Source organism: Solanum lycopersicum, chromosome 11 (genome assembly GCF_036512215.1).
Source record: "Solanum lycopersicum chromosome 11, SLM_r2.1".
Classification (NCBI taxonomy): Eukaryota; Viridiplantae; Streptophyta; class Magnoliopsida; order Solanales; family Solanaceae; genus Solanum; species Solanum lycopersicum.
In genome coordinates, this window is record NC_090810.1 from 6,777,342 (window position 1) to 6,788,907 (window position 11,566).

The 11,566-nt window shown below is 29.1% G+C and overlaps 1 protein-coding gene across 1 annotated transcript; it reads left to right on the forward strand.

The window, feature by feature from the left end:
* Window positions 1–1,618: 1,618 nt before the first annotated feature.
* Window positions 1,619–6,417, forward strand: LOC101254557 (uncharacterized). Its single transcript, XM_004250518.5, has 3 exons — window positions 1,619–3,373; window positions 4,991–5,365; window positions 6,083–6,417. Exons 1-3 carry the CDS (start codon window positions 2,827–2,829, stop codon window positions 6,370–6,372), a joined length of 1,212 nt encoding a protein of 403 aa, XP_004250566.1. The 5' UTR covers window positions 1,619–2,826; the 3' UTR covers window positions 6,373–6,417.
* Window positions 6,418–11,566: the final 5,149 nt, after the last annotated feature.

Consider the following 11,566-nt stretch of genomic DNA (forward strand, 5'->3'; position numbering starts at 1 on the left):
ACCCAATTGCCCCCATAGTTGAAAACAATATACACTTTCTCAATCATCCTGTAAAATGACACCTGCAACAAGCATATAACTTAGACATAATAGGGACCACCTTAGCATTTAACACCAACCAACTGAAAAATGAATTTTAAAATCCTAAAGAGACCATAACTATTTGGGGACCAACAAAGATTTCATCTTTGCATTCAAAGAGATAAACTCATGTATTAAAGTAAGAAAATAAACCTTCCGTGGACAGAATGTTAAGGGGAAAATGCACATAAGTAAACCCAGTTATACTTTTCTTACATTTTACCCTATATTTTTAACACGAGAGATCCTTAAAAGAAAAGGGAAGAAAGTAGTAGAAACTTACATAAGATTTTGAACGATATCGAAATTGATGGACGCCAGTTTAGAGCTCACCGAAACCCTAACAAATTCTTGATTTGTCTTGTGTGGGAAGTTTTCTTTAGAATTTTGTTCCTTTCGATAATTTTCATTGTTAGGTTTTAACACCATAGAATGAAATGGGTTAGGAGTGGGTGGGGTTTTCTTGTTTTCAATTGGGTCGGGTCGGGTTTTCTTGAATTCAATTGGGTCGGGTTGGTAAAAATTAATTGGATGGGGTATTTTAAGAGCCACGTGGCATTTTCTCATATTAAAGCATAAAGAAATGAATTTTTAATTTATTAAATATTGGTCTGTTAAGTAAAAGGGTATATATGGGCCATTTCTATAACGGCAGGGGCATATGTGGACCATTTTTTAAACGGAGGGTATATCAGCTCCAAATCATAAAGTTCAGGGGTAAATCAGACCCTTTTCCCTTTATAAAATGATACTTAAAATCTATCGGTTATTAAACCTAAAATTCTATATTATCTTACACACAAGAATATGTAATAAGAATCACTAACAATGTAAAGGAACAGAAATTTTTACATCTTATCATTTATCTTTAATAATATATACACATAAATTAATGACTGTAAAAATACATCCAGGATTTGTAACATAAGCAATGATGCCTGTTAGCCACTCAACTGGAGCAAGGTGCATAAATATTTAATTATGAAGAAGAAGAAGAGGAGATTCAGAATTTTCGTTTTTCTAAAATGAGAGAAAAACTCTCTATTTATTCTATGAACAAAGGATGGTTCGGACAAATATTTATTGTGCCTTATCAGAAATTTTACAACTAATGGGAAAAGTTGCAACCCTTCGGTTATGTCACAACAACTCTTCATTAAAGTCGCAACTTTTCATTAAAGTTGCAACTTTTTATTGAAGTCACAACTTTTCAAAAAAGTTGCAACTCTTTATAAAACTCACAATTCTTCATCAATATCGCAACTTTTCATAAATGTTATAACTTTTCATGAAAGACGAAGGTTAGTTTTGAAAATAAATAAATTAAAAGAAAATTTTTATTTATGGTGGCGCTACGTAGGAATGTCCAATATTCTCTTTTATATAATTATATGATTTCAATTCTTTCTAAAAAAGTTAAAATAAAATAGAATTTGATTAACATATCACAATAATATATATATATATATAAAAATTAGTACAATAGTACATATTAGGCCTACTTCTTAGGCTAGTCCAGTTAACCATTTTTACCCTCAACACAGACACATTAAACCAAAAAAAAAAAGAGTACCTAGAGAACTGAAACTTTCTTAAATGTTTAAGTTCACAATCTTAAATGATTTATTTTCATAAAAATATCCCAAGATTTATAGTAACATTGGAAAAAACAACAGAAAAAGAGAACAATAATGGTTAAAGAGACCATCAACTGTGTAGGCGTAGTAGTAATTTAACTAGCAACAATAACAAATTCAACTTAATATAGCTAATAAAATTAAAAAAAGAGAGTATGATATAGATGGACTTTACCAGTGAAAAAAGAGCTAGTAAAATACAAACACTTGAACACTTTAAGTTTCTCATGTCTTGACTTTTTCAAAGACACCTAAAATCATTAGACTACAATACATCATTGTGTTAAGAATGTCCAGAATATGTTATTTAACTATTTTGCTTATCATTTTACTTTTATATGCAATATAATTTTTTCAACAAAAGATGTCCAATTAATGTAGCTCCGACCTTGAACTTCATGTTAGATTCTGAAGAGGTGATTAGAGTGTCATAGAGAAGCTTATAATTCGCAAACCATATGGTTGATAAATCAGATAACAAAAACTTATACTAGAAACATAATATTATTATAAGAAAAACTAATATAAAGAAAAATATTGAAACCGTAGAGAGAATAAAATCTCCCCATAAATAAAAGTTTCTAAACGACTATATTGTGGATTCTATTGTTATGTTGTGTACGAAGAAACAAACCTATATTTATACCGTCCTAAAACCTTTTCTTACTAGAAAAGGATTAACTACTCCAAAACTTTAAATAATTATGGTAATACTTTAATTTTCTTCAAGGTAAAAATAAAATTTAAATACGATAAGAAAATCAGGACAATACTCTAATAAAGTACCTCTAACTTTTTATACGATACATAGATTATTTTCCATAGACCGAAGAAATGGTTGGCAGTAATAATTATAAGCAAAGATCCACAAAACCACATTTCAGAATTCTGCATAACAAGAAAAGGACTCTTCCCTCTTTTTACTCCACACTCCACTCCCCCACCTGTTTTCACATTTCATTATTCCAAAGCACACACACATAAAAAAATTAAAGCCCACTCTGGCTGGCTCTGAGACTTAAAAAGAGTAAAAAAAAGAGATGCTCATCTATTTTTATTTTTTATAAAAACCAACACATTACCCTATTATCTCTTATTTTTATTTGTCATGGCCAAAAAAAGCAGAGGAAATCCCAGTATCAAACACACCAAAACCAGTAAAAAAAAAGAAGAAAAACCACATTCATGGGCAGTTGTAAGAAGCCTATTTACTTGTAAACATCTACAAGTGATTACAAGACCAGATCATAGCCAACAACAAGTAATACTAAAAGAAGAGAAAAATTCAAAAGTTCAACATGAAGGTGAAAACAACAAGTGCAAGAAATTGAAGTGTTCTGGCTCTATATGTAGCAACACAAAGGTCATGCATAGGTCTGAGCCATCGCCATCGCCTCCCAAAGGGCGTAAATTAAATGGCACTAGTAGTTTTTCTTCTGCTTCTTCGTCTTCATTACTCTCAACTACTTCACCAGCTACATCGTCCTCGATTAGAGGAATGCCATTTAGGAAACTTTCAGGTTGTTATGAGTGTAGAATGGTTGTTGATCCAATAGCTAGGGATCCTTCTTTGAGATCAAATATTTGTGGTGAATGTGGACACATTTTTATGAAACTTGAAAATTTGGAACTTCATCAAGCTGTTAGACATGCTGGTATGTTACTACTCCCTCTCTCTTCACTTTTATTTGTCATGTTGTGCTTTTTTTTAAATCAATTTGAATAATTTAAACAAAAAATTTAGATATTCAAAAACTATATGAAAAGTATTATAAATTGCACTTTTTTTTTGCATATGAAAAATAACATTTTAAAAATATTAAATCAAAATTCTTAAAGTTTTACTCTAAAAATAGAAACTATGACAAACAATATTGGACGAAAAAAGTACTTACGACTGCTATCTTCGTTCCATATTAGTTCATCATCATACTAAAAACAGTTATTTCATGTTAGCTGTCCATCTTATTAACATAATATGGATTAGTAAAATTATCTGGTTATTTATGATTTTTGACGAACTAATATGAGATATAGGAAGTATTTCGTTACTAAATTTTTATTTTATTTTAATTTCTCTGTTTCATCAATATTGGTTATTACTTTATTCTTAAAAAGGAATCTCTTTTTCCTCAATTCTTTGGTCAGACTTTTCCATGTAGCCTCGAACTTCATGACCCTTGTCTCCCTCTGGCTGATTGACATATTTTAATATTAATACAATTTTTTGGGTAGGGAGTGAAGTCTAGTCACAATTATTGTTACTAAATATTTCAAATAATATAATGTATAGTACTCATTTCATAGTGTTTAATATAATATAATATCAAATATGTACTTATAATGTCATTTCTTCAAAAATTTTAAGTTATTGTTATAAAATATAATTAAATAATAAAAGTTTATTTTTTTCTCGTAGTTTAAATTTTTAAATGAGATATTACATATTTTAATGGTTCTATCACCAGTTTCCTAGGAAGTCCCTATTAATTACTTCCTCAGTTCACTTTTACTTTTCTGTTATTTCAATAGTATAATTTCACTTTTAACTTTATTTTCAACATATCAAGAACAACCTTTTTTCCATGTTTTACCTTCGGTGTTAATTTTTATCTTCAAGGCATAATACATAAATGTACCCTTTAACTTGATCTCATTTTACGTTTATGTCCTCCAACTTTGGATATGTACAAGTAGACACTTAAACTTGTATAAAGTTGAACAAGTAAACACATGAGTCGTACATAACATAATACATGTAGGACCACGTAGGAAAAAAATAACATGTAGGATGTCATAAAAGACATGTGTGCTTATTTGTTCAAATTAATACAAATTTAAATATTTACTTGTATACACTCAAAGTTAAAGAACATAAATATGATTTAGAGTCAAAATTTATATATTATGCCTATTTTCAAATCATTTTCCAAAACCTAATAAATAATATACATCATTTAATAAGGTGACTGTAATGAAATAGTCATGTTAATCACTATATTCTTAATAAGTATTCTAACTCGAAATGTTACAAGTAAAAGTGAGACACTACCACCACTTAATTCCATATCTCTCATGCTACCCTATTTCTTTTCATCTTTTTCATTTTAGATGTACTCATTCATGATTTCTCAACTAATGAAAGTTCGAGTGTCTTTTGAAAACAATCTTAATAAAGTTCAGACCTTATTTGTGATATTTCACTGAATATATATATAATTGTTGTTATGATATATACAATGGAAAATGTTACTAATAATATTAATTGACAGTATCTGAATTAGGTCCAGAGGACACAAGTAGAAACATAGTGGAAATCATATTTCAATCAAGTTGGTTAAACAAAAAGACCCCAGTATGCAAGATAGACAGAATCTTGAAAATCCACAATACTCCAACAACAATTTCAAGATTTGAGGAATATAGAGAGGCTATTAAGGTTAAGGCAACTAACCTTGTCAAGAAACACCCACGTTGTATTGCTGATGGGAATGAATTATTAAGGTTCCATTGCACAACATTCATGTGTTCACTTGGCCTAAATGGTTCCTCAAATTTGTGCACTAGTATACCTAATTGTAATGTATGCAATCTCATCAAAAATGGATTCAAGCTCTCTACTACTACTCAGCATGGCACAAAGAAAGGTAATTAACTACTTATTGTTCGAAAATCGATCGACTTTCTTTTTAGGTATAATAATACATAAGTGTTGCCCTTTAACTTGCTTTCGAATCATATTTATGTCCTTCAACTTTTGGATGTGCAGAAGTAGACACTTAAATTTGTATAAAGTTGAACAAATAGACACACATGTCCTACATTGACATCCTACATGTCATTTTTCATTGTACGTGGTTTCCTACATGTATTGTGCCACGTAGGATTCAGGTGTCTACTTGTTCAACTTTATACATATTTAAGGGTCTGCTTGTGCATATCCAAAGTTGGAGAACATAAACATAAAATGAGGCCAAGTTAAAGAGTGCATTTATGTATTATGCCTTTTTTTTTATATATATATACTTTAGAGTTTTAATGATCAAAATCACATCTAAACTATCATTTTTTCTCGCAAGATTCATATATCAATAATTCATAGTTGCATACTTCAACTATCACTCCTTTGTATTAAGAGGAACCTTGATGCTGAGTTGACCTACATGCATCTGGTAATAATTAGGAACAAATATTAGATCAACTCAGTATCGAGGTGTGTTTTAATGCAAAGGGAATGGTAGAGAATAATGGATATTTGAAGAATGTAACTCACAAAAAAAATGGATATTTCAGATGTGTTTTTGACCCTTAACTCTATATTTTTACTACTTTTGGATCGCGTAAATAATAATGATTTCGTATAGGTATATTGACGACCGCGACGAGCGGGAAGGCGCATGACAACGCAAGAGTTGTGGAGGAGGAGATGGTGGAGGAGGAGGAGAAGAGGGCAATGTTAGTTTGCAGGGTAATTGCAGGAAGAGTGAAGAAAAATTTGGATGGAAATAATAATAATAATAACAATAGTAATAATTTGGAGGAATATGATTCTATTGGTGGAGCTGCTGGACTTTATTCCAATTTGGATGAGTTGTATGTGTTTAATCCTAAGGCTATATTGCCTTGTTTTGTTGTAATTTACAAAAGTTTCTAGTCACATTGTACTAATTAATAATTAATATGTTATCATTTTCCTTGATATTCTTGTTATGTCACAACAATATTTTTCATTTGTTTTGTTTCAAATGAATGAAAATGTATGTGTGAATTTGAAATGTATAGAGTTTAATTTGATTATGGTTACTCTACCAAGATAATATTCGCTCGGTCTCAATTTATGTGACATTTTTTATTTTTCAAAGAGTCAAACTGGAGATTTTTAATTTTTTTGAAATGAAATCTATATATTTGTAAACTATATAAAAAATATTATAAATCGCAAGAATTGACAACTCACACAATTAAAAGCCATATGAAAAATTTACGGTAAAAATTAAACTTGTTTAGATTTTAAAATCTGAAAAATGTCTTATAAATTGAAACGAAGGACGTAGTTATGTTTTATATAAGAATAACTTTTGGAATAAACTAAAGTATCGTTAAATCAAGTGAATTGGGTAATGCTTAAAGACAATATATAACACTTCTGTTCTCTAACGAAATAAATGATAAATTTGACTCTAATTTACAAAGAAAGAAAAGAAAATAATTTCAATGATAATGTTAATTAATTATGTTTAAAAATTAATTGTAAAGTGTCCAATTAAAATATAATATGTGTCTGTATTTTTCATCTTTTAGTTAAATATGTTTCGCCTCTCTTATATCTTTAAGACAATAAACACACTCTCTATACTATTTCGATACTTTATAATATTTTTATTTCATCTTAAAATAATTCAAAAAGTAGATATAGAATCATCAAATATGATTATATTTCAAGAGGCACTCATGATTTTTTCCTTTAAGAAACACTGATACATATATACATTACTTTGTAGCATCACAAAAATTCAAAAGAAAAAAAAGGAACAAATGGCTAACTCTGGTATTACAAGCATGCTCTCCCTGTGGTGCAGTACAATCAATATATATAGGTCACAAGTTCACCCCTTTATATTTTCACAAGCATTCCCTTTTAGTTCTTTCTTTATTACCAATCTGAAATATGTTCTTTTACGTTATTTCAATTGATATTTATGTCATTTGATTTTAAACATGTATTAACAGATATTTGAACATGTATAAAGTTAAACAAACAGACACGTGTATTTAGCGTGACATTCTACATGTGTTATGTCACATCGGACGTACATATCTATTTGTTCAAATTTAAGCATCTATTTGTGTGCATACTAGCTAAAAGTTAAAAACAAAAATATATGTCAGTTAAGATCAAGCAGACATAATATATAAACATGATCCATAACTTGACGTCAACTGACAACTATGACTTTTAACTTTGAACGTGCACGAGTAGACACTTAAACTTATATAATATTGAACAAACAGACACATTCGTCCTACAGAATGCCTACGTAATAATTTTATATTTTACATGTATTATATCATGTAGATCACGTATATAAAACTTAAAATGGGACATACATTACATCAATGATGGGCAGACCATTGGTATCATTTGAGTTCCTTAACTTAAAAGAGAGAGTGTTTTATGCTCTTTGCTTGTCTTTTAGCCTGAACTCATGGTCGCGCGTGGCTTCTTTGATTTTTGTTACGTTCCCATCCTCTATTCTTTTTTGGGGACTCGGGATTTTCTTTTTTACTCGATTTTTTTTAGAATCAGATTATATGTATTTTAATTCACATTTTATAATTTTTTTTATATTTAAAAAAAAATAAAATTTATAATATTTTTCGTATATTTTTTGAATATTAGATTTTTATCTCCTAGTCCATAATTGTTTGTCATGTTAAGGTCATCCCTCAAGGAAAATTTAATACAAGGTATAATTTAACTAATATAATTCCACTATATCAAGAAATATCAAAAGTCTACGTAACTTTTCAATTGAATTACACTATCGTTAAGAGCAAATTTTTGGAAAAAAAGTGACTAAATATTTCTTGATTATTTAAATTGACAATTAATTTTGGACATTTATTTTTATTATACCTCCCAAACAATAGTGGACAGAGGGAGTATTGTTTAAAATATCAAATTAATGTAATTTAATTTAACTTTGAAAGTTAGTTAAATTAGCCTTAAAAACACGAGGTGACAATTAAAAGTGAACAGAAGGAGAATACGTATTTCCTTACAATACTAAAAATATTTTGACTCTTGTTTTGTACTACTCATTAGCTCATAATTTGGACATAATGACTTGTTTGACTAAAGTTGAGCAATGTAGCATGGGCACTCTCAAAATTTACGCTTACTTATTATCGAATTTAGCTACTAATTTCCTTGTTATGTGAATCTATTTATTATTTCCAATATTTTAGGTTCATAGGGAAGTGAAGAATTTTTTGGGTTCAAACTTCATCAATAATGCACTATCCCTTTATCAAATGTGATAAAGAAAATAAAAAGATTAATTTTTTAATATAAAGTCAAGCAAACATTTTAATAGAGGTTAGTATATATCTTTGTAGGTGTTTGGACATGGAATCGCTTGATATTTTTATTTTTAGAAAATAGAGTTTGAAGTTAAGTTTAAAAAAAAAAAAAAAACTTCCTCCATTCACTTTTACTTGTCACTTGTTTCTGAAATAGATTTTTATTTTTACTTATCACTTTTGACATATCAAGAAAAGACAATTATTTGTTTTTCATGTTTAACCCTCACTATTTAATACCTATTCTCTATATCATTTTTCAATACCTAAAACTAAAAATCATTTGTTAAAACACCGATATCAGTAATTATTTTCTTAATGAGTGTGTCAAGTCAATACTAACGAGTAAATTAGCACCCTTTTCAATATGTTATCTCACTCGATTCCAATAAAAACACAAAAAAGACACATGACTCAATTTACTTAGATTTTTAGTATTTATTACTTTGGTTTACTAATGTAAATATCCGTACACAAAATAATTAAGCACCGAAATTGCTACGTATAAAATATGCAATAGGCTTACCTTTGTTAGGTGTACTTTTATTTAAGGGTGTTTTATGGAGCCTTTGAGTCTGAAGGTGTACAGGTCACATAGATTAGAGTCATTAGGGACACGTACAAAGGAGACAAAATTCGAGGGAAAATTGTCACGATTCAAAATCACAAGTCGTGATGGAATCTATGTTTTCAATCGATAGATAAGTCAATCCAATAAATTTAACAATTCAACTTATATGTGCACAATATGATATTAATAAAAGAGGAATGATGTAGCATCTCAATAAATCAAATGTTACTATGACATACAATCACCTCAATTATCACAATTATACGGATTCCTTAAGGAAACACAACCATACAAATGAAATCAAGTCACTAAGTACATCAGCTAATGCCGATATGCTTTGATATTCTCAAATTACAATCTATCATGTTATAGTAATAAATTTTTCCTTTAATAACATCGGTACTCGTACCAATGCCGTCACACCATTGGTACGAGACCCCATCTCTCATCCTTACCAATTGTGTATTTCATTTTTTAATCCTTAATTAGAAAGCATTCTTCAACGAAGTCTAAAAGGTCTTAACATACCTCGAATGTTGAACACGTTTCATAAATCCTCAAGATTTTGCCCTTCCCTTTCGCAAAGCTTCAACGCATTCACAATCTATCATATATGCATTATTTGTAAGCACGCGAATTTGTAGGCACCCATATTATTATATGTCTATCCTAGACCCAAAAACTCACTCAACTCTAATCAAGATCCTAAATTTTATATAATTTATACATCAACAAATCTTATTTTGCTAAATTTCAAGCCTACGATTAAGCCTCAATCTCTCCAAATATCGTAGAATTCAAAGTTACTGATATGATATACACCAAATAATTAATTACATATCTCAATATAAAAAAAACTTGATTGCACTGCAATAATAATAATAATAATAATAATAATAATAATAATAATAATAATTGAAATAGTCCAATTTTTCAAACTATGTGTTACACACTAATCCCATAGACTCGAAATAACTTCATCTATCACTATAACAAAAACAACTTTTAACGACATTAAATATTGACACTAATAAAAGGTTGTTTAAGTCTATACCGGCATTAATCAAGTGTCATTAGAATCAATATCGCTAAAGGTTTTAGTAACATATACAAAGAGTGACAATTGCCACTAAAAATACATATTTAACAGCAATTAAGAATTAAATGACGCTAATAATCATTTTTATTGTAACGTGTGTATAAATTCTAAATTCTGCATATACTATCTTTGTCAATCATTAGCAAATTATTGGCAGTTCAATAAATAAATAAAAACTAAACCTTAGCAATCATTAGCAATTTAATGTAAAAACAAACCCTACTGATTAGTAATTCACAAACGGGAGTAACACATTACGTACTTCTTAATATACTCCAATATTCCTATATAATATTAAAGCTAAGCAAATATTATTATTTATTTACTTTACTTTGAAGATTCAAATTTTATTGCTTTTGTCCTTTCATTTTCGTTGCGGAGAGTTTCTCCTCTATTTCTCTAGTTTTATAATTAGGTACTAAAGTGTAAATTTTCCTTAATCGAAAGTCAATACATGGGTCAAGTAGTAACTATTAATTAAGGACGTGACTCACTAATTATTCAATTATAATACTGATTGAATAAAAAATCATCAACTACATACTTGTAGTTAGTGAATAGTTTAAAATACCTTTTTAATTTTATTTTTTTTGGAAAGAGTCAAAATAATCTTAATTTTCAAAACGACCTAGCGGGTCGTTACAAAAATACTGGAAGGAGATTCATACATTTTTCAATTGAGATTGGGTTACACCATAGATCAATTGTTAGCCCATTTTTATTTGTTTTGATGTTAGATGAATTATTGACACAACAAACTTAAATGGAAACACCATGGTATTTGTTATTTGTAAATGACATAGTATTATTTATTAACGATAGTTCATCCCCAGAAGAGGGAGATTCTAGTATCTGGATCAATAAGCTAAGAAAATAAAGAGAATGAAGATGATGTCATGTATTATATCGAAATGGAATAGATGTAACAGAGGGTCACATATGGTGTGTCCTATGTGATGAAAATATACCACAAGGATTTAAAGGTAAGCTCTATAGAGGCGTTAAACCAAGTATGTTATGTAGGGCAGAGTATTAACCAGTCAAGAGTTCACACTTTGAGGATGAAAGTAGCGGAGACGAGAATACTTAAATAGA